The sequence below is a fragment of the Denticeps clupeoides genome, chromosome 10 (genome assembly GCF_900700375.1).
Source record: "Denticeps clupeoides chromosome 10, fDenClu1.1, whole genome shotgun sequence".
NCBI classification, from domain to species: Eukaryota; Metazoa; Chordata; class Actinopteri; order Clupeiformes; family Denticipitidae; genus Denticeps; species Denticeps clupeoides.
Window position 1 is genome coordinate 16,193,248 of NC_041716.1, and position 23,185 is coordinate 16,216,432.

At 44.7% G+C, this 23,185-nt stretch overlaps 2 protein-coding genes across 4 annotated transcripts; both read left to right on the plus strand.

Moving 5' to 3' along the window:
- Positions 1–48: 48 nt before the first annotated feature.
- Positions 49–14,231, plus strand: ncoa6 (nuclear receptor coactivator 6). The gene is made up of 17 exons (XM_028994228.1): positions 49–201; positions 774–1,074; positions 1,403–1,558; positions 1,962–2,084; positions 2,203–2,325; positions 5,794–6,606; positions 6,693–6,839; positions 6,920–8,159; positions 8,257–8,372; positions 8,458–8,565; positions 8,941–9,162; positions 9,385–12,363; positions 12,692–12,745; positions 12,840–12,870; positions 13,116–13,157; positions 13,460–13,605; positions 13,734–14,231. Exons 2-17 carry the CDS (start codon positions 831–833, stop codon positions 13,784–13,786), a joined length of 6,597 nt encoding a protein of 2,198 aa, XP_028850061.1. The 5' UTR covers positions 49–201; positions 774–830; the 3' UTR covers positions 13,787–14,231.
- Positions 14,232–15,208: 977 nt separating this feature from the next.
- Positions 15,209–23,179, plus strand: LOC114798504 (protein spire homolog 2). 3 transcript variants are annotated; one of them, XR_003751072.1, is made up of 17 exons: positions 15,209–15,633; positions 15,708–15,736; positions 15,810–15,971; positions 17,448–17,573; positions 17,669–17,728; positions 17,795–17,932; positions 18,157–18,246; positions 19,106–19,235; positions 19,329–19,429; positions 19,643–19,685; positions 19,761–19,870; positions 20,078–20,182; positions 20,262–20,329; positions 20,420–20,447; positions 22,389–22,461; positions 22,612–22,739; positions 22,863–23,000. XR_003751072.1 is itself a non-coding variant. In XM_028994271.1 (16 exons), the coding sequence occupies exons 1-16, from the start codon at positions 15,414–15,416 to the stop codon at positions 23,029–23,031; spliced, it is 1,707 nt and encodes a 568-aa protein (XP_028850104.1). In that variant the 5' UTR covers positions 15,209–15,413; the 3' UTR covers positions 23,032–23,179. The 3 variants fall into 3 exon arrangements, 1 of the variants encoding a protein (XP_028850104.1); XR_003751071.1 differs by having other exon boundaries at positions 22,389–22,739; XM_028994271.1 differs by lacking the exon at positions 22,389–22,461 and having other exon boundaries at positions 22,863–23,179.
- The last annotated feature ends 6 nt before the right edge of the window (positions 23,180–23,185 follow it).

Consider the following 23,185-nt stretch of genomic DNA (forward strand, 5'->3'; position numbering starts at 1 on the left):
GCTCCGGAACGCAACGTGCCATTCGCGTCCTGCGCATTGCGTAAACCGTTTGAAGAATTCGCTTTGCCGTCGAAAGAGGAAAAAGGGGGAGGAAAAAAAAAGAAGAGAGAGAGAGAAGCCCTTCTCAGTTAGCAAGCGGCTACAGCTGACGGATACGCCGAGGCTGCGTTCTGTCTCGCCCCGTGCAAATGGACTGATCCGGTAAAGAGCGCGGTTGTCGGTGCGAGGCGCGAGCCGTGCATGGACCTGTCGGTGCGCGCGCGCGCGCGGGTTAAGGTCGAGTCGCGTCTCCCGTCACGGGCTAGTGCGGGCTGGCTAGCGGCGGCTAGCCGCGCTGCCCCGTCCCAGCAGGTTGCCTGGCGAATGAATGCGTTTCGCGCCGCCTTCTTTTTGCTTCGTGCGGGTGCTGTTTTAATCGAAGTCGTCTGCTTTTGATGTCTCTCGCCGTGTCTTGGTGAAGTCGAATGTCTCGCCTGTGCTTTAGAACATAAGCAGTCCAAAATGAACCAGCGTAGCCGGCCATGATAGCACGCTAGCCAGCGAGCCGGAGCTGCTCGTACGCTAAATACACAGTGGGGTTTAGAGCGCGGCTCCTGTTTTTCACTCATGTTGAGGAACAGCACCTCGCCGGTCACCTGTCAGGGACGCGTTTGACACGTTGTTAGTCGGGGGGTTTGCATGGACGGACGTGGTCCTAACTTTGACGTTTCCAGCTGTTTCTGATGTCCCGATGCTCGGCCGTGGCCTTCATGTACGTGCACGTTTCGTTCTAGGCGCAGTGAAATCTGAAGGCTTCAGACCCCATCCCGCTAGGTTCTGTGGAAGGGGCCATGGCCCGCCAGCAAGACCCTCCCGAGTGGAATGAGGAGGCCGACTGGAGCGTGGACTCTGGTGTGGAAGATGCAGATGATGGCTGCTTTGATCGTGACAGGAGCGCCTCTGCTCACTTGTCAGACATGGAGGGAGATGGAGACTGCACCATTTTCGTGGCGTTCAAGGGAAACATGGACGATGTAGACTTCCAAGATAAGCTGAATAGTATTTTAAGTGGGATGCCAGACATGCTGCATTTGGGTGAGAATAAATTATGTATAATAAAGACATTTTGATCAATGTAGTCTTATTTTAACGCATAATCCGACTGATTGTGAAAGGCAAATATCCTTCAGTAAACACATTGCACATAATGTATGGAGTGATAGGTACTCGCCTATGAACCAGAAGACCCAGGTTCAAACCCCACTTACTACCCTTGTGTCCCTGAGCAAGACACTTAACCCTGAGTGTCTCCGGGGGGGGGGGGGCTGTCCCTGTAACTACTGACTGTAAGTCGCTCTGGATAAGGGCGTCTGGTGAATGCCGCACATGAAAATAATGATCAATATCCTCCCTGATTATTCAGGCCCGGAGAGAATGAAGCCCTGTCGCATTGAGCCATGGAACAGTGTGCGAGTAACATTCAATATCCCACGGGAGGCTGCAGAACGACTCCGACTCCTGGCACAAAACAATCAACAGCAGTTACGAGATCTCGGAATCCTTTCTGTTCAAATTGAAGGTGTGCCTTTATTGCATGCTAAATAATAGCATTTTCAGGATATTTACTTATTAATAGGGCATAAGAGAATGTACAATATATTTTTCGTATGCCATGTGGGATTGTTTAGTGGTATTAGAACTTTACCAAAAAATGTAGACATGTTCCTAGTCATGGAATTGATTGCATAGTATTTCTTGATAACATTTAGCTTTCTATCACATAAGTGACCGTGTAGGTTATCTGTACAACACAAATTACAACCTACAATCTAGAATTCATTATTAATGAATGTGAAGATGCAGCAGTTGTTGACTTGAAATATGGTTTTTAAGTATCTAATTTACAGACCTTGACCTTGAAATGGTGTTTGGAATATAGTGATGTGTGTCATTTTTATGTATATATTCATATATATTTTTAGGTGAGGGTGCAATCAATGTTGCTGTGGGTCAAAACCGAGGACAAGATGTTAGAGTAAATGGACCCATCGGTCCACCGGGTCAAATGAGAATGGATGTGGGATTCCCAATGCAAGGAGGACCAGGTAAAGTGATACACTCCTGTATACTGTTAAGTATTATACTGATTTATACTGGTAGAATTTCTTTTTAAAATGTATTTTAAAAATGTAAATTATATATGGCTTTTTTATTATTCTTAAGCAGGAATGCGGATGAACAATCCCTCTATGGTGCCCCAAGGACCTGGCATGTCTTCACAAGGAATGGTACCAGGGGCCGGTGGGCAGATGCATCCAAGACTTCAGAGACCCCCATCTCAAACAGGTTTGATTGGCATTGGACTGGCATTTTCTTCTTCTCTTGTAGTTGTGTTGGTTGTAGTAATTGCACAGCTCTGGGAACAGCTGGTATTATTTAAAGCTACGCAGGGAAGTATGAACCATATATAAATCACCTTCATAATGGAAAATTTAGGGAGATAAAAGCGAGAAGTGTTCTGTTAGTTTTATTGCAACTGTCTATGGAGTAAGTTTATGCCTGAGTAAATTGCGGAACTTGCCCTTGATTAGAAACTGAAGGTGAGGGTTAAGAATATAATTTTGTATCGGTTGTGTCTGTGAACTCTGTGATTTAAAATAGTTTTTGTTTGTTTGTTTGAAATATTAGCCATCAAGACATTTGAAACACTGTTACCTCTATGTGATGTAAGATTTCGATGAAATTCAAGGCAAATTATGATTGACCCAGACATCAAAAGTTCAGTTTACATATTTTATATTGTTATATATGTTATATTGTTACATATGTTATATATACAGAAGGGTCAAGTGTGGGGGGTGTCAGCTCTAGGGCCTGTCAAAGCCCATTGAGACATACTGTATGTGATTATGCGCTATATAAGAAATAAATGTTGTTGTTATATTGAATAGTACATCAGGCATTAATTAAAATATTTATAAAATGCACCACATTTAACTCTTAATACTGGCCATTGTCCCATACAGCATTTACATTTACAGCATTTCTCAGACACCCTTATCCAGAGTGACTTACAATCAGTGGTTACAGGGACAGTCCCTAACAACTTAGGGTTTAGTGTCTTGCTCTGGGACACAATAGTAGTAAGCGGGATTTGAACCTGGTTCATAGGCGAGTGTGTTACCCACTAGGCTACCAACACCACATTTATTTCTTATATAGCCCAAAATCACATACAGTATGTCTCAATGGGCTTTGATAAGCCCTACAGTTGACCCACCCACCCACACACACACACACACACACACACACACACTAAACCCTTCTGCACACAAGGAAAAACTCCACACAAAAAAAAGGAGAGAGAAAAAAAGAAAGGAAGAAACCTTGGGAAAGAGTGAGTCCCAAACACTGACAGAGCTCTATATGAGAAGGATCTGCTCCTAGCTGTGACCTTATGTACTTTGGGTACCAGTAGTGATGGCGTGGCGGGTCGTAAATAACTAAACTAAACGTTCACTCAGGTACTGCGGGGCGAGGCCATTTAGAGCTTTATAGGTCAAAAGTAGGATTTTGTAGTCAATCCTAATATGTCAATAGGACATAACGTCCTTGACATCCATTATACATTGAAATATTTGGTTCAATATCATTGTCTGAATGCTTTTACATTTACAGCATTTATTAGAAGCCCTTATCCAGAGCGACTTAAAACAAGTAGTTACAGGGACAGTCCCGCTGGAGCAATTTAGGGTTAAGTGTCTTGTTCAGGGACACAATGGTAGGACACAAGTGGTTCATAGGCAAGTGTGTTACCCACTAGGCTACTACCACCTTTTTGAATTTTATTGTGGAAGTTGGCTTTAACCAGTGAGACTAGATTTTTGTGTCCCGTGCATCACATGGCAAGTTTTCAAACTGCTTGTTTCTTTTGTCATAAATTTATATTGAAGTACCCAGTAGTAAGGCACAACATGTACTACATAATGTCTACATACAGAGTTCTGACCACTAGTTCTGTGGATAGAGTAACTTGGGTTATGAAAATGTCTTGAGTATCACATAGAGAGTAGTCCTAAATATCCTTTCACATTTCAACTAACAAGCAAGGCTCCCCTTGCCTTGGCCTATTGTAAAAACAGTGCTTTGCAGAGGCTAATTGGAGTGTTGTGTGTAGGGCTGCAACAACGAATCGATTAAATCGATAAAAATCGATTACTAAAAGAGTTGGCAACTAATTTCCTAATCGATGCGTTGTGTCGTGCGACGCGGAGACATTTGATTATTTAAAAAAAAAAAAACGCGGCGCGGAGTGAACACACCCGGTCTCTCTCGCGCACAGATGCTAGCAGAGTTTGGCGCCTCATAGACAGCGTGGAGCAAAAATAAAAAAAAACAAGCAGAGGTAGAGGAAAGATACATGGCAGAGGCAGAGAAATCTGCGCGACCCAAGTCATCCAAAGTGCGGGAGCATTTCACACGAAATAAACTGCAAAATATGCAAAAGCGACATGGCACGGGAGCACCACGGCAATGATCCAGCACCTAAAACGCGTGTTTGATGAGGAGGAAGGGAGTTCAGCAGCAGGGGAAGTCACTACAGAATCCTACTTTTGTTCCGTTTTGAAGTGAGGAACGTAATGTCCCTGGTGCTGGTGTTTACTCGTTATGACAAGTTAGTGTTAGCGCGTTAATAACAGTAGTAAAGCAGGGGTTACTTTATAGTTACTTTGCACTTTATATTAAAAGACTAAAGACATGTTTTTATTCACTAGCCTTTTTTGGACCATTCATTTTTCAATCTGTTGTCATGTATAGCTACAAAAAAACTTTTCTTACCTAGTAATTCTGTCTCGTTTCCAGTCCAAAAATCTTAAATCAAGATAACTAGACAAGAAAAATTGCATGAGAAAATTAAGTGATGCTTAAAACTTCTGTTTGAGATTATATCTCATTAAGATTAGTTTTCTTACCCCATTGGCAGATAATTTTGCTTGTTTTAAGCAAACAATCACTTAATTTTGAGGTTTTTTTTTTTCTTCAGAAAACAAGACATAATTTCTTATGCTATTTCATGTGTCTAGTAAATGTATCTTGATTTAAGCTGTGTTTAAATGTGGTGAATAAATGAACCTTGCACTTACTACATTGATGGTAATAATTTAATGAATAAGCTTCAGGTGAGCTTGAGAGAGAGAGTAAGTGTGTGTGTGTGTGTATGTGTATGTGTGTCAGTGTGAGAGTTTGTGAGTGTGCATCTGCAGTGTAGTGTAAAGATCTGACATTCAAACAAATCCTGTTAAATTTTCTGATTTGTATTGTTCTTTATTTTTTTATAAATTATTTATCGTTCTGGCAGCTCAGGTGGCACTTTAAAAAAAAAAAAAAGGCTATATATTTGGCAGATGTAAAGCATACATGTGTATTTTTTGTGTTAGTCCATTTTTATTTTATTATTATTATAAAAGCTCAAGGAGCAACATGTTTGTGCACTTTCTAAAGATTTTAGTTCTGTTTTTGAATAAAGGGTTGGAAATTAATGCTTTTGTTTTTTATTCGATTAATCAAAAAAGAATCAACAGATTAATCGATTATTAAAATAATCTTTAGTTGCAACCCTAGTTGAGTGTATTAGGAATGTTCTTTTTCAAGTGACACTTATTTGCTTTAGTATATTTTGGGCACTGTGTTTTGGGTTTGCCTGAGGGAATAGATGTCAGTAAATAAATGTCAGTGATTGGTTCAGTAAAGTAAAATACATGTAAAAATCTAAAAAAAATTATTGTCCTCATACATTGGACCCTATGCTCTCAGGTTTGCCAACGCAGCAGCAACTTCAGCACCCGCAGGGACCCCACGGTCAACCCAACCCCATGACTCCTCAAGGACACCACTTGCAGGCCCTGCAGGCTAATCGTCAGCTAAATCCCGCCGCCTTCCAGCATCTCCAGCAGCAGCAGCAGCAGCAGCAGCAACAAGCCCAGTTAGCACAACTTGGAGGTGCTCGAGGTCCCTTCAACCCCTCAAACCAAATGCCAGTGCCTTCTGGCTGGAATCAGCTGCCCTCAGGCGTTCTGCAGCCTCCTCCTGCTCAAGGCCCCATGGGTCCAAGCTGGAGAAAGCCTCCACCACAGGCTCAAATGGGACAGCGGCCCTCTCTGGCCACCGTTCAGACACCCAACCATCCACCACCACCATACCCTTATGGCAGTCAACAGGCTGTTTTTAATGCTATGGCACAACAACAACAACAACAGCAGCAGCAGATAAAGCAACAGCAGTCAGGTTCCAACCAGTTTACTGCCCCACAACCCAAAGGCCCACAGGGAGCACCAGCACCTGGACAAAGAGCTCCTCCACCACCACCTCCACCACCACCATCCTCTGCTCAGCAAGGCAGTCTCTCTGCTAAATCACCAGGGTCCTCATCTTCACCATTCCAGCAGGGATCGCCTGGAACACCTCCTACAATGGGGCAAGGCCAAACACCGCTTGGTCCACGGCCCACAACACCCCAAAGCTTCCCTCAAAGTGTGGGATCTCCAGGCAGGGTAGTGATGGGTATGCAAGGTGCCATGCAGCAGGGGTTTATGCCTCCCCATGGACAGCCTCAAGGTGGTATGGGAGGTACTGCATAATATGTTCAATATCTTGTAAAAATATGCTGCAGTATATCTAGAGAAATCTTATATTAAATAATTGTCTTGTTGCAGGCATGCCCAAACGAATGCCCATGGGATTCCCTAATATGCCAGCCAATCAGAATTTTATTCAAGGCCAGGTGACTCCTAGTGCAGCTGGGACCCCTATTGGAAGTGCAAACGCCCAGTTACAGAACACCCAGAGCATGGTACACACAGGTACGTCTGGTAGCTGCTACTGCTGTCAAAGTACTTGTATACAGTATAAAAACCATATTCTTATCTTCTTTCCCATTCAGGCAATCAACAGTCCATCGCAACTCCTAATCACATGCAGCCTAACCTCCTTCAGGGTGGTGTCATGGGCCATCACAATGTTACCACTGCAGGTGGAAACATGGGTCAACCCCAACAAGGCCACCCAACTCAAATGATTGGTATGCAGCCTCAACCTGTAGCTTCCTCCCCAGGTCAGATTGGGCAGGCGCAGGGAGGTGGTCAGACTGTCCTCTCCAGGCCAGTGAACCCGGGACAGCGAGGAATGACTCCTCCCAAGCAGATGTTACCCCAGCAGGGTGTAATGCAGAATCAAGGACAGCTTGGTGGAGGCCAGGGGCATCAGGCATTGCTCCTGCAGCAGCAGCAGCAAAATGCTATGATGGAACAGATGGTTGCCAATCAAATGCAAGGAAATAAGCAGGCATTTGGGCCTAAAGGTCAGCCAGGTGGCATGCAAGGTCAAATGACACGTGGTCCGTCACCTAATGTACAGGGGAATTTGGCCCAGTTCCAAGCACAGATGGGCCAGCAGCAGCCAGTTGTTCAGCAGCCACAAATGGTGCCGTTACAACAGCAGCAGCTGCAGCAACAGCACCAGTTACAACAGCAGCACCAACTACAGCAGCAGCTACAGATTCAGCAGCAACCGCAGCAGCAACAGCAGTTGCAGCAATTACAGCAGCAGCAGATGACGCAGCAGCAAGCCCCACAAATGACTATGAATAGCAATCCAAATCAGACTATGGGTCTTCATGGGCCACAGATGCGACTTCCTGGAGGTCACCATTTAGTGCAGCAGCAGAAACAACAACAACAGCAGGTAATGCAGCAGCTACAGCAACAACAGGTTGCTCAACATCAGCATCAGCTAGGAGATGCAGGTGTAAACACGGGTGACATGAGTCAACAACAGTTGCTGCCTGACATGCAGGCCCAGCAGCAGCAGCAAGGCATGATGGGAGGCCCACAGCATATGCAGATGGGCAATGGTCACTTTCCAGGACATGGAATGCAATTCAATGCACAGTTTGGTGGGCCCTGTGCACAGGGGGGTGGCTTCCCTGTCAACAAAGATGTCACACTGACCAGTCCTTTGTTGGTTAATCTGCTCCAGAGCGATATTTCTGCTAGTCAGTTTGGACCAGGTGGTAAACAAGGAGCTGCAAATACTGCTGCCAACCAGACTAAACCGAAAAAGAAGAAACCCCCACGAAAAAAGAAGCCCAAAGCTGATGAAGGACAGCAATCAGAAAACCTTGGGTAGGTGTTTTGCTCGTCCTTCATTGAGATTATATTAGTGGTATACTATATTGGTCTGTTTTGTACATGTCAATTTTTTTGTTCTGAATTTGTGTAGCCTAGAGCCTGCATCTCACGGCATGGAAGATGTTGATTTGCAAGGAATAAGTGATCAAGGTCCTGGTATCGACCCCAGCAGCACAAAGATGCCTGATTTTGCTAATCGTCCTGCTGGTAAGACGTAACTTTGTTTTAATATGACATGTCTGTCACTATCTTGGCATTAAAACATGGTGTTAAAATATTTTTCTGACTCCAGGTTTCCCGGGACCACAAGGAGATCAAAGGGTCTTGCAGCAAATGCCAGTTCAATTCATGCCTCAACAGCAGCATCAGCAGCAGCAGCAGCAGCAACAACAGCAGCAGCATCACCATCAGATTCAACAAATTCAGCAGCAGCAGCTACAACTACAGCAGCAGCAGCAGCTACAGCTACAACAGCAGCAGCTTCAACAGCAACAACAGATTCAACAGCAGCAGCAGCTTCAACAACAGCAGCAGCAGCAACAGCTTCAACAACAGCAGCAGCAGCAACAGCTTCAACAACAGCAGCAGCAGCAACAGCTTCAACAACAGCAGCAGCAGCAACAGCTTCAACAACAACAACAGCAGCAGCAGCTTCAACAACAGCAGCAGCAGCAACAGCTTCAACAACAGCAGCAGCAGCAACAGCTTCAACAACAACAGCAGCAGCAGCAGCAGCAGCTTCAACAACAGCAGCAGCAGCAGCAGCTTCAACAACAACAACAGCAGCAGCAGCTTCAACAACAGCAGCAGCAGCTTCAACAACAACAACAGCAGCAGCAACAGATTCAACAACAGCAACAGCAGCTTCAACAACAACAGCAGCAGCAGCAACAGATTCAACAACAGCAGCAGCAACATCTGCAGCAGCAGCAGCTTCAGCTACAGCAACAGCAGCTTCAACAACAGCAACAGCAGCAGCAGCAGCTTCAACAACAGCAGCAGCAGCAGCTTCAACTACAGCAGCAGCGTCAGCAGCAGCTTCAACAACAACAACAACAACAGCAGCAACAACAACAGCAACAGCACCACTTGCAACATCAGCACATGCAACAGCAACAGATTCACATGCAGGGTATGCAGATACCCCAAAGCCAGGCAATGGCTCAAGGACAACAAAGCCAGCCTCAAATTCATTCACATCAGCTTCAGCAACAGCAGGTTCAGCAGCAACAACAGCAGCAGCAACAACAACAGCAGCAGCAGCAACAGCCACAACAACCACAGCAGCAGCAACAACAACAACAGATGATGATGATGTTAAAGATGCAACAAGAACAAGCAAAAAATAGAATGCAGCTTCAACAGGCTGCTCATGCACCACGGGGTCTTCTAAATCCTCCAGATGCTCAGAGGATGCCAGTCTCTCAAGGTAATATGCCTGTGATGATCAATCTGCAAGGACACGGAGGAGTTCCACCTTCCCCAGACAAAACTCGAGGTGTGCCCCTCATGGTAAACCCACAGATGGCCGGGCCAGCCAGGAGGATGCCTCACCCTGAATCTGGACAAAGTAACCAGGGGATGGCATCTGAAGAGGTTTCAGGAGCACACAACCTGCAGCCAGCAATTCCACATGAAATGGGTCTTCAGACAGGAAATGGCTCTCAACTTATCAATCAGAACTCTAATTTAATGAAGCCAGGCCCACCATCTGTGCCTCAGCATCCAGGTGCTAGCCCCCAGCAACAGCCACAACAGGCTGGGTCACATGGCCTTCATTTTCCTAACGTCCCAATTGCCTCGCCGAGCTCTCGCCCCAAAACACCCAATCGTGCAAGCCCAAGGCCCTATCATCATCCGTTAACTCCCACAAACCGTCCACCCAGCACTGAGCCCTCAGAAATCAACCTCTCTCCTGAACGTCTCAATGCTTCTATCGCTGGACTTTTCCCTCCCAAGATAAACATTCCTCTCCCGCCCAGACAGCCCAACATGAATAGAGGTTTTGACCAACAGGGTCTCAATCCAACCACCCTGAAAGCAATTGGGCAGGCACCCCCAAATATTGCATCTCTGACAAACAACAATAGTACCACTAGTGGAAACAATAATGGTCAGCAGTCTTTCACTACAAATAGCAGCACTGGAAATGCAGGTATGAAGCAAGAAAAACAGTCTGCTGGAGGCAATGTTAAAAGAGCAAGTCCAAGCAATAGGCGGTCCAGCCCAGCAACAAGTCGGAAAGCCACTACCCCGAGTCCAGGGAGACAGAAGGCCAAGATTGCATTAACTTCACCACACCCATCATCCACAATGGTTAGCCCCTCGTCTGGACATTCAGGCCCTACTCCCGTGCAATCAGCAGGAACTTTGGATTCACAACAGATTCAGAGCTCTTCTTTCCAAGGCATTACAGTTAATGCTGATTTAGCTAAGGAGAGCCCCTTGGCCATGCCACTAGCAGAGCAACGTTCAGCAGTCCAGTCACCAAGAGATCAGGTTGCTCCTAGAATGTCAAGCCCTAGGGTTCTTCCTCAGGACCCTAAAGTTCAAGAACCAAAACATGTGTCAGAGAATCAAGCTTCCGAAGAGAAGTTACAACAGGATCCCGTTTCAAACATGTCGCCTGCTTTTAGAGATGCTCCAACCTCACTAAACCAGTTACTTGACACTGCAAGCTTAACTTCTTTGTCAGCGAAGCAACCCCCCAATGTGCCACAGGCAACTGGTGACATTCAGAAGGACCGATCTCATCCATCAGTAGATCCAGAAAGCCAACGTAATTCCAATACCCCTCAGACTTCTGAGACGGGTGCCGCTAATGCTAGCGAGTCTGAAATGAAGACTAGGCTCAGTTCTACTCCCAGTCCCAAAGTTATTCCGTGCAATAGTCCAAGCATACATGCCCCTACTACTAGCCTTAATATAAGTTCCAGTTCCCCATCAATCATTAGTCCTTGTCCCCAGACTAATCCTGCTGTCAGTCCAACCCCCAATACTAAACCAATTTCAAATATCTCTGCAGTTTTGCACAGACCAACGTCCTCAACAACACTCCCCACCAGTCAAATAACCGTCTTTGTCACATCCAATCCCATAAGCAGTACGGCCTCTCAGGGGACATCTGGCATTATGCCTGCTGTTGTTGCAGTACCTAATAAAAACCTTCAAAGGCCAACGGAGGTGCGGCAACAGACCCCAGCCCAAAACAGGCCACAGTTCATTACGACCCCGGTGTTTTTCCAGGTCCCGGCTGTCTCTGTGCCCTCAAGCACAAATGTAGTTTCGCAGCCGGTCACTATGGTAGGGCCTATTCAGGTGCCTGCCAACATTCAGCTAACTGCAACTGCCATGGCAACGCCAACATCAGCACCTGCTACACTCCCTTTACCTGTGATGTCTCATTCCCCTACTGTAAGTACGGCAAGCAGCCAGGCTGGCCGAACTATAGTTGGACACGTCCAGGTACAGGTGCCCATATGTCACGGATCCCCAATCACAGCACTTCCACCTCCGCATCAGGCAAACTCTGCCATTCCAAAGCAAGAGAGCCCGTCAGACCCTTCAACTTTAAAATCCAGTCCAGTTGCACAGCCATCTCCTCGTGCTTCTTCCTCTCCTTGTGCGTCGTCCCCCTTCCAGCAACCCTTGGCCTCGCCACCAATGTGCCCCAGTCCAAATCCAGCAGCAAATGCACGAAGGAGCCCGTTGTCCCCTTTAGCTAAGAACAAGCCTAGTGCTGCTGTTGTGGCTAAACCTTGTGCTCCAGATGCCACTCAAGGTGACCGTTCAACAAAACAAGACGTTGTTAGCCAGCAAGGGCAAACCACCGGGCCTGTCTTCACACACACCTCTCCGCATGCAGCCGTGACCGAAACGGCTGCAAAAATGGCAGCGCCTACGGAGTCTGTTCCCACCGCACCGCCCTCCTCGCATTCTCTTATGCCCACACCTACGGTGCCCTCCTCTAGTCCCGTGACCGCTCCTCTGCCAACTACTGCTACTATTCCAGCTGCATCCTGTTCCCCAGCGGCTGCTGGTGTCCAGGGAACAAACATCACCAACGCAGCTAACGCTCCAGCCATGTCCTCGCCACCGGTCATCGCGGCAGGCCAGCAGCCGGCTGCAGCAGTGGAGACCAAACCTGACCAGAAAACAGAACCTGTGGGACCAGCAGCTGAGACCCCTGGCCACTCAGGTACATTTACTCTTATCTTACACAACTCTTATTTCTAGGGATACTGGTATTCAGGTTTTGGTGTAACTGTGTTAAAGACACATCGCAGTGACATGGAGTTATTCGGTCTTCCATGCAACATTATACAGCATACAGCACTAGGAAAGTGTTTCTAGTTGTACAGTGATACAGTAGTAGATGGAAACATGGCACTGCATTGTTTTTAGTTTATTATCTGGTCATTGAATACTCACACTGTCTATAAGGAACAGTTTTTGGTGCATCGCTTAGTATTACTTTCATGATATCCGTAAGTGTTTCTAAACCTCCCTGTCTTTAAACTGTTCAGGTACTGCTGATTCTGGACCTGTGCGGCAAGAAAAGCTCTCAAGTGAGAAAACTGGTACATTGCAGTGTTTTTTTTTTTTTTTTTCCCATGGTAAAATACAAACCATTTATGAACAATTTTATAACTTGCTAAAAACTACTTTTAACAGGACATGAGGCTACTACTGTGGCAGAGCAAGGGTAAGACTACATTATATCAAATAAGATGATGTCATTCATTAAATTTGAGAAGATGAACGGTAATTACAGCATCAAATGAAAGCATTCATTTTAATGAACAGAATAACATTTCTCAAAATGTCTTGTTGATTTGACACCGACCACATTGTGAATCAGTGTACGCCATACATTAGATGTCCAAATAAAAAGATCAATGTTGTAGAGCATCACAGTAGTTTACCGCTGTTTTTCCACTTCTATGACAGAGGGGCAAAGAAAAGAAAGACGCCCGTCAGCTTAGTCCCAAGGTATGTATGTACCAAATATGTGTGTGCTTTGCACACACATGTGCAGGGGGCAACGCTGACATATTGTCATCAGGAAGATGGACGCGATCTGTGGTAGATGAGGAAAAACAGCAAGTGCGGTTGCAGAAGTGGTTCTAGTGTCAAGAGTTAGCGTGACCCCCCCCCATTCTAGGATAATCATCTGGAAATGATGAATTAGGGTCAAAATGTATCCACCCCTGTGTGTTTTAAGCCATACTGTGTCTGCAGTCTGCGATCTCATGTATCTGATACCATTCCTTCCCCTGCCCTTATCGATCTAGGGATGCTAAAGGTACTGCTGAGAAAGCTAAGGGCCCGAGCCGGCGCAGCTCGAGGGCAGAGAAGGAACCTGAGGAGGACGCGTCTGACGGTGGGCAGAGGAAGAGGGCCACAAGGCCTGGGTCAGCCTCTTGCGGCACAGGGAAAGGTGTGACACTTCCCAGTAGCCACTGAACCGCAGTTGCCTTTTTTTTTTTTTACTCTGTAGTGTTAAGTATGTTCATTTGTTCCATGCTTTAGAACTCATTTGGCCTTTCTAACATGCTTTCTCTGCAGAACCAAACACTGGAGCAAGTCCCACCCAGGCTAAGCGGAGGAAGTCTAAATGAACACAATACCTGTGAATTGTATAATTTTTCTGTGAATTATTTTATCTGTTTCTTCAATCATGTTGTCATGGTGAAGATAACCGATATGTACAGATTCTTATTTTGAAAAGAAATATTGATGTTTTGTGTCTTGCTACTCAGTGAGGTTTTATTTAGATAAGCATAGTGTGATTACCCCCCCCAATGCAAAATTGTCATGAAGTATCAATTAAAATATGAAATGTCTGTTGTAAATTTATGTTGCAGATCTGAATTAAATTTTCTACCTTTTTTTGTCTTGTCACTCAATGAATAAACATTTGTTAGTATTTCTGATATAATGCTATCATTTTTTCCAGTTGTTTTTAAAGAAATTAGTATTGACTTTTCTGTACAATGCTATATAGTAGGCTGTACATTTTAACTTATTTTTTTCCAATTATAAAATAAAAACGCGATACCCTTTCGTTTGTTGTATGTCACTTTACCTTGAACGTCGAAGGCGTGAAGCCTTGACAAACCTTGGGAGGAATGCAAACTCCGCACACGCCGGTATTCGAACCAGCGGCCTCGGAATCGCGGGGCTCCGTCGCGCCGCCGTGCGGCCACGCAACTCGCCTCGTACGGGAGGAGCACACTAGTGTACTGCAGCGTGTGCGCGTGTGTTTTGATTGCGCTACAAAGGAAGGGAGGTCAAAACGTGCTTCTGCCGCCATGTTTGGACGGGGTTCCAAGCTCCATCAACCACCCCGCTACGGCGATACAAGCGAAGTTGCGGACAATAACGAAGGATCGAGGCGTAACATTTCACAAGTTTGATTTTATCCTATCGTATATCGAAATTTTGTATTTGGAATAAAATAACGTTATTCGCGTTACAGTCCAGAGCATCTGTCTTCCCACCGCCACCCCATAGTAAACAGCTTCTGACCTGAATAGTTTTTTTTCTTTTACAAATAAGCAGGTTAACAGACAGAACATCTATCATATTAAATATAAAAACTATTCAGTATTTTCGTTGTCTGAAAAATATATTGTGTACAGCTTATTGACTAGTTCTTTACAAAGCAAAACAAATGCCAGTTGCTTTTGGATAAAAGCGTAAATAAAAATGTGTGAGAGGTAACGCCACAGGGTTTTTTTATTTGCGTTGGTCTGCATGTAGCAGGAGTGGAGTTAAGGTTTATTTTGAATGAATAAAAAAATACCTATCTGTAGATAACTGCTTCTTTATCAATCTATTCACGGCTCGGTCGTAATTACATGTCCGATAATAAAACCGCTTCTTTTTGGTGCTTTAATTCTGTACTCCACCTTGGCCCTGAGAAACACTCATTCATTTAAAAGGCGCGCCAGCCCCTCCCAAGATGGCGGCTCTGTCGGCGCATTCACGCCCTTGGGCGCCCCAGTTAACGCGACATCTGGTGTTTATATATACGGCAAGGCTGCCCGTGTGTGTTGCTGCAACCAGGTGACTTATTACTAATGGTTTTCCCCCCTTACCTTCACTAGTCGTGTCATAAATAGAGTTTAGGTCATTCTTAATCAATAAGTTAATTTTAAAAAAGTGCACTCCACCCTAGGGATACAGGGACTCAGGGCAAATAGGGCGAACCGCGCTTTAGAATTCGGTTCTGGCTCGCTTTAAATGGAGAACCAGACGTGCGTCTCTCTGAGCGAAATACTCGAGCTGCAGAATCAGCCGGTGACCGAGGAGGAGGCCTGGGCCCTGTGCCACCAGCTGTCCTCGCTCCTGAAGGCCGGAGGCCCCGGGACGTCGTGGAGCGCCGAGCCGCGGAGGGCGCCGCGGCCGCCGCCCCGCGCCGGCGACGTGCTGCTCTCCGGCGACGGCGGCGTCCACCTCCGCGGTAGGGAAACCTAAACCTCCCCCGCCCCGAAACTACACTTCCATCACACCGATTATCCCGACCGTTCGTTTCAGACACGCTGTTCTGCCAGACGGAGGAGCAGGTAAGCACACGCCGCCACTCCGACGCCACGTCTCTGAACCGGACCGACGCCTGGCGGCTTCCCTCCACGCCAGGTCGTCGACTACCTCGGACGCCTCGTCTACTCGTGTCTGGACTGGGGCCTGGGCGGCGACGTGGAGCGCGACCTCGGCGACACCCTGGCGCTCCTGGTGTCCCGGATGACCAGAGTGGGGGACACCCTGCACGGCGCGTGCACGCTGGCCGAGGTCATCCGGGTGCGTCCGTTTGGTTTTAATTCACCTGCCAGCGTGACTTTGTTTGAGCTGTAACACATTTTCTGATCATCAGTGGCTCTTTTAAAGTGAGAAATTTGGGTTAATCAGCACGGGACTGATCGATGCTGATAGTTACAGTATGCAAATACAATCGTGGACTAATTGCACAAGCCGATTATGTAAGATAGACACACAAGGTAAAAAATACACTGGTATAAGTGAAAGTGAAGTGATTGTCATTGTGAAACACTGCAGCACAGCATACGGTGACACAACGAAATGTGTCCTCTGCTTTTAACCATCACCCATGGTAAGCAGTGGGCAACCAAGACAGGAGGTGGCACCTCAGCGGCACCTTCGGGATTCGAACCGGCAACCTTCTGATTACGGGGGCCACCACTTCTCCATAAGTTTAAAAAGTCCTGCTGTAAAAAAAAAAAAAGTCCTTCAAATGTACTTTAAAATGACCAAAAGTACAGTTAGGGCTCTAATGTTTTATCATCGGTTTTGTAAGAGAGCTGTTGGTTAATCAAGTAACCAAGGGTGATCGTAATCTAATGGGTAACAGACTTGCCTGTGAACCAGAAGACCCAGGTTTAAATCCCACTTGCTACCATTGTGTCCCTGAGCAAGACACTTAACCCTAAGTTGCTCCAGGGGGGACTGTCCCTGTAACTACTGATTGTTACTCGCTCTGGATAAGGGCGTCTGTTCTGCTGTAAATGTAAAGTAATTTTAGGCAGAAGATTTACTGTAATCTATTTACTATAATGGGAACATAATAGGTGACGTCAGGGGGCAGGGCTTGCAGTGTTTTGTAGGTGTTTACCTGCTAAATATGAAGCTTTATCTGTAATTGTGTCGTCTTGAAACATTTTTTTTGTTGCTCAGCCCATTTTTTATAATCAGATTTTCTCTACTAACAGCAAAAAAATCTCAACTATTCATAATTTCATTAGATGCCATTACAACCAATAACCTTACTTATAATGCACTATTAACGTGGCTTATATTGTATGAATGGATGATAACATCAGTGCTGTTTTGTTTTCCTCCACTCGCTCACGGCCATGTTTTGTTTAAAAAGTTGCATATTCCCACCAACATTCAGCAAATTAAAAAAAAAACGTCGCTGGTGGGGGGTTTAAGATAAGCAAAATTTATGTCAGTACGTAATAACTCATAAATAAAAAGGAACACCAGATTTTGCATAGTGTAAAGGAGAAAAGTAAGATATTTGACTTTTAAATGTAGTGGAGGTAACGTAACGAGGTAACGATTTACTTCGTTACTGTCCACTTCTGTACAGGATGTGTGGAGAGGACATTTTAAGCTGTTCGATCTTCACCAGGCACCAAATAATAGGTTCCTATTAAAAAAAAAAAAAAAAAAAAAGTGTGTGTGTGTGTATATATATATATATATATATATATATGTGTGTGTGTGTGAATGATTAAAGTTTGTTTGCTCGTTTAGGTCTGTGAATATCGTCTATGTGATCCAGCTCAGGCAGCCCAGCACTACAGAACAGTGTGCTTTACCCTGCTTTCAGAAGCTCTGGAACTTTTCCATCTCCTCCAGAGCATCAAATGTGCTACCGAGGTCAGCGTACCGGCATGCAAGGTCATACGAAGAATGAGCAAAGTACGCCCAAAGCGGTCCGGCTCGTAGCATTCCTTTTCCAAAATCTTTTGCAGAGCCTTCAGGAGAGCTTTGAATCTGAGGCCTCGCTGCTTACAAACGTCACTTCTCACTCGGTAAGCCCCTACATTCATAAGGAACCTTTGCAGCAGAGCCTCTTTCTGTAACACAAACCTGTGTAGACTTTTGCCTGGAAGTATGTGGTGGAGGAGATGAAAACGGGGGTGATGTTGAAGCCATGCGAGGATCCTCATCCGGTGGAATCGCTGCCCGCTGGCTTGGACCGACAGCTGAAGCTGCAGACACTGCGTAAGGTGCAGGTGAGACTCGGACTCCCTGTCCCCTACGTTTCCTTCAGCTAGCCTGATCTCATCCACTTTCTCGACCTGAACTATTTTATGGGTCTGCGCACAATGTACTTTGTCATGATTTTGTGTTGTGTGTTATTCAACTTGCACACTGTGAATCTTCGCAATCTTGTCTCTCTGTGTCCTTGCATATAGTGAGATGACAATGGAGTTGACCTTTGACTTTGACTTGATAGGACCGACATGTAGGGGAGATAACTGACCGCATGGTGAATCCTCAGCAGGCTCTTCTGGAGTATGTCCGGTCAAGGCCGAAACTAAAGCCAGTAAGACTTACCTGTTTCTTATTTCTGTGATGAGGTTAAATGTCCACCTCAGACCCAATGGTGTACTAGTTGGGACATTTTTGAACCGTTTGTGCAGTGTGACCGGGCGCTCCATTCTGATGAAAGAGGCCACTGGCATCACTTCACCTGCCGGTGTTGTTAATGTTTGGGCTGGTAGTTCTAGGTCATAAAGTTCCTAGTTTTTTTGTTTTTTTATGGTTGTAGTAGCCTAGTAGGTAACACACTCACACTTCTGAAGCAGAAGACCCAGGTTCGAACCCCACTTACTACCATTGTGTCCCTGAGCAAGACACTTAACCCTAAGTTGCTCCGGGGGGGGGGGACTGTCCCTGTAACTACTGATTGTAAGTCGCTCTGGCTAAGGGCGCCTTATAAAAATGCTGTGAATGTTAGCAGTGATGCGTGTATTTAGACAGTCTGCGTATTAATGCAAAATATTCCATTAGAACACTATGCCGCATCCTTTTCTTTCTTTCTTTTAGATTTAGTGACTGTTTTTATGCTGGTGAGCCAGGAGTTGTCTTTGTATGTCTCTTGTTGTGAAGGCAATGTAGTAAATCCCTTGAGGGGACTGGGACTAAAATTTGGTTTAGTTTGGGTGAAAGGTCAAGCTCGCGGCGTGCACCCGCTTTTCACCATGTAAGTGATACCCCCAGGCAGTTCCTGCAAGTTTCCTAGATTTAACTGTGGGTTTCAGAGGTCAGTGTCGCTAATGATTGTGGAAAGTGTAGAGGGATGCCCAAAGAAAGTAGAATTCTAGATTAAAATATAACCAGAACGTTTCAACTCGAGCTACACTCTCGTGAGAATACAGTTTGAATTAGTTTTTTTTTTTCAGGTTTCAGAGCGGAAGCTGAAAGAGAAGCCCAAAGAGGACGTGAGTCTACACGAGCAGCTGATGCAGGAGATCCGCTCTGCTAACCAACTGAAGCTCCTCTCGTCGAGCAAGAAAAGGCGCGCTTTTCAAAGTAAAAGTTCAACCCGTCCCGCCCTTTTTACGGCATGCCTGCATGTTGCCCCGTTATTACTGGTGACTTGTCTTTATGTCTGAAAACTGCCAGATGATGCATCCTCAGAGCAGAAGAGTGAGCGTTCCAGCTGTGTGGACTCACCTAAGCCTGGTTACCCCATAAAGCCTGCTTCAGTCTCCAGACCACTGGAGGTGTGTGTGTGTGTGTGTGTGTGTGTGTGTGGAAAAGACTTTCACGTGCAAACTGACATTCGGGTCTAAAGCGATTATGCAAAATTTAAAAAAGGCAGGGAAGAGCTGTTATCTGTGAATTGCAAAAGGTAAAGCCTCACTGTGTGTGTGATTTTATATTAACACATATATATTGATACCCATGGAAATTTCCTGTTTTGCTTTATTGCGCAGGATGAATTTTTTGAAGGCACATTCTCACAAATCGGCACACCAGGTGTGTAAAGAAGAGCGGTTTCCTACATGCGTGTCAGCTTTTGCAGTGATCGCTAATGAAGTTTTTCCTCTGCAGATAATTCTGCGGTGGATTCAAAGTTCGGGGATAAAGACTCTAAATTGTCAGAGGAGAGAAAAAAACGGCGTGCACAGTCATTTGGAAGCAACAATGAGCTCCATAAAACCGTAATTAAAACTCTGTTGCTGTGTGCAGTCATTGTCCAGTTTGTCCATGTTCTTCCGGGCAGAGGTGGGGGGGGGAGGGGGGGTGTTGTATATATATATATATGTGTGTGTGTATGTATGTAAAATAAAATCTAGTTCAACGGAGAAGTTGAAAACAAAACTAGAATACTATTCCATACAAATGGTGTCAATTTCACTCGTTTCAAGGAAAAGAAAGCTGAAGTTCGTGCTCCTTTGACAATTCCTGAAGTCATAAAAGCACATGAAAGTGGCTTGAAGACCATGCCGTATAACAGTGCCTTAAATTGGAGGGTAAGCATTTTTGTGGAGGATTTTTGTGAATTTTCTTAATTGCTCAGAAGGATTTTTATTTATTTCTTTTGCCCTCCAGGTTTGCTCCTGTTGCTTGAAAAGGAGCCAGTATTTTACGTGGCATAATGTCTGCTCATTGTGCAATAGGTGAGTTCAGAAGAGTCTGTTGAACATGTGTTTGTATGGGAAAAAAAAAATCTGAAACGTATTTTTTTTTTTTCATTTCTATTTCTCAAGGGTTATGTGTCCAGAGTGCTGTGTTGTGGTAAGATTGTGTGACCTTTCATCATATTGTCAGCAGATACGAAAATGCTGAACATTTTAAAATTCCGGTGTTTTGTCAGTTAAATACACCCATTCAAACACCTTTTGTTGTCTACTTGTGTACATCCCTCCTCATGGAGGCTGTAGCTTCACAGTTCATAACAAGAAGTTCCACATACGGGTTCAGCCCTACATTGGGGTGAGAACAAATGCCCTGCCCCCTTAAGTCAAACTTTAAGAAATTGAAAAAGAACCCACAAACTGAACAAGTACAGTAGCTGACATTCCACTGGAAAAGGTAGAAATGAGATGATCTGTTTCACCTCTTTCACTCCTTCCCTCTGAGATCCCGAGTTAAACATCCAATCACTGGTAGTATGCAAATGATCCAGTGTCCAGTTTCTCAGTAGGCTGTAAGTCTTGGGTCTGTTTCCGGCTCAATTTCCATCATTTTAGTCAGGCTCAGGTCAGGTCAGCAAACGCGTCTTTCCGGTCTATAGTACCTATCCTTTCCGTGTGATTCGCTGCATGTAAGTTTGTTTCAGTGATTTGGTGTGTTTCGCACGTTGTGGCGACTCATGAGATAATTAACAACATCTAAAAATATATCTCTTTTTGTAGTGTCTGTGCGGGACAAGTCCATTCTCTCAGCTTCAGTCTGGTAGAGAAGTGTTTCTTTCTCGATCCCGCTAGCACCACTGTGCGTCTGTCTGTGCATAGAGCCAACTGGAGGGCCCAGACATATAAAATGTTGGCCTACCCTTTTTTTTTTTTTTTTGTTAATATTGGCAATACTGTTACTGTTGGGTTCGGATATATTTTACTCGTCCAGTTAAGGTTAATGTCATGTTTCTATGTTTTATAATCTGAGGCATTCGATTTTTTGCCGTGGTCAGGGGGGTTGTGTGCCTCAGCTACACCAGCAAAAGCCTTCAGGTGGGACAACCGGTCTAAGGGTTAGTGGCCCAAGGTTATTATAGTTAACGAAAACGAACGATAAAACTAAAACTAGAATTGAAAAAGCATTTTCGTTAACTGAAATAAAGAGTTAAAAAAAAAAAAGAAAACTAACTTTTTGACCATTATGGTAACACGTGGTCTGTGACGTCACGTGTCCATAGTCTGTCCGTGACGCCGCTGGCTGCAGCGAAAGTCGGAAGAAAGTCCTATTTGGGATTTCTTTGATTATGACAGTGGCAAAAATAAAAGTAAGTGCCTTGTTGTAGAAGCAGGTGATACAATATGTGGAATATTTCCCAAGGGGAAAAACCCCACGAATCTGAAAGTCCATCTGATAAGCCCACACAAAAAGGCGAACCAAGAGTACCTGAACAAGCTAGCCTCTCGCCCGCCCTCCCCCGAAAGAGAAGCGGTAGCCAGGCCAGGTAACATGGGAAAGGAACGTGATACTACAGCATCCATAATGGACTGCTTCCACCGCCGACCAAGTAGCTGCTGGCTAGTAAATACGCAGGAACACCAAGAAGCATTGGTAAATATGTTTATTAAGACTGGAATGTCTACACGACTGTGTGACTCGATTACCTTCAAAAAGTTCACCACTTCACTCGAACCAAAATTCAAAACACCCGGAGCTGCAAGAGTCAATAACCTTATCGGAGCTAAGATGGATAAGGCTATTCTGGTGATTTTGATTCATGCACCTGACAAATATCCTAATTTACAAAAAAAAAACTAAAACTAACACTGTAACTAATAAAAACTAAACTAAAACTAAGCAATTTCAAAATATCAAAACTAATAAAAACTAGTAAATCTGCCTCTAAAAACTAATTAAAACTAACTGAATTTGGAAAAAAAAAAATCTAAAAGAAATAAAAACTAAAACTAATGAAAAATCCAAAACTATTATAACTGTGTAGTGGCCTGACAATATGCAGTCATCCAGAGCACAACACTCGTTTCCTACCTCTGTCCCCAGTATGTGGCCTCTTCACATTTCTGTCTGTCATCTCATATGAGCCTGTCCAGAACCAGCCCTGTCCACGGATCATGTAATCAACTTTTTGTGAAAGTTATTTTTTCATTTTGGATGAAATTATATATTTATATATTTTATGACTCATTAGGATGTATGAAGTTTCTATGTGTAATGAATGGGCCCGTACAGACAGGGCGTATTTTCTCCCTTGGGTCTTCCTCAGATGCAGCTACCCTACAAATGGTGTCTGAAGCTTCCGATCACCTTCTTCAAGAAAATAGTTTTAAACAAAAGCAGTGAGCATGCCCTAAACCAATTCTGGAGTGAACGACTATCATGGGATTGTTCAAGGTGATGCACACTGACCAAAATAGATCCGAAATCACTGTTGTCCAGATGCATTATCCCAATAGTGCACATCCAATATCTTTGTGTGTGTTTGTTTTTACTTCTTCTTTTTTTTTTGTCTAAAAGGGTTCCTCTGGTCTTGGAGTCTCCAGTCTTGGATTCACGTTCGTTACACAGTTTGGCTATGAGAGACTGGCACAGCCAAGACGCGTGTATAAGGTGTCGAGGCCTCTTGTTAGAAGCCTGTGACTCTGTGTTCTCACTTTGTTCTGTCACTGGCCCACAAGAAATCTAAGCATTTTGCACACACCTTTCACCAAAGTTTGGAAATCTATATCATGTCTTATTATACTTCTTTTTTTTCGTTCACCCCCCTCACATTCATGTTAAGTCTGTTCCGTTTCTTTTAAATGTCTAAATAAATGTTTCTACTTTTAAAAACATTCTTT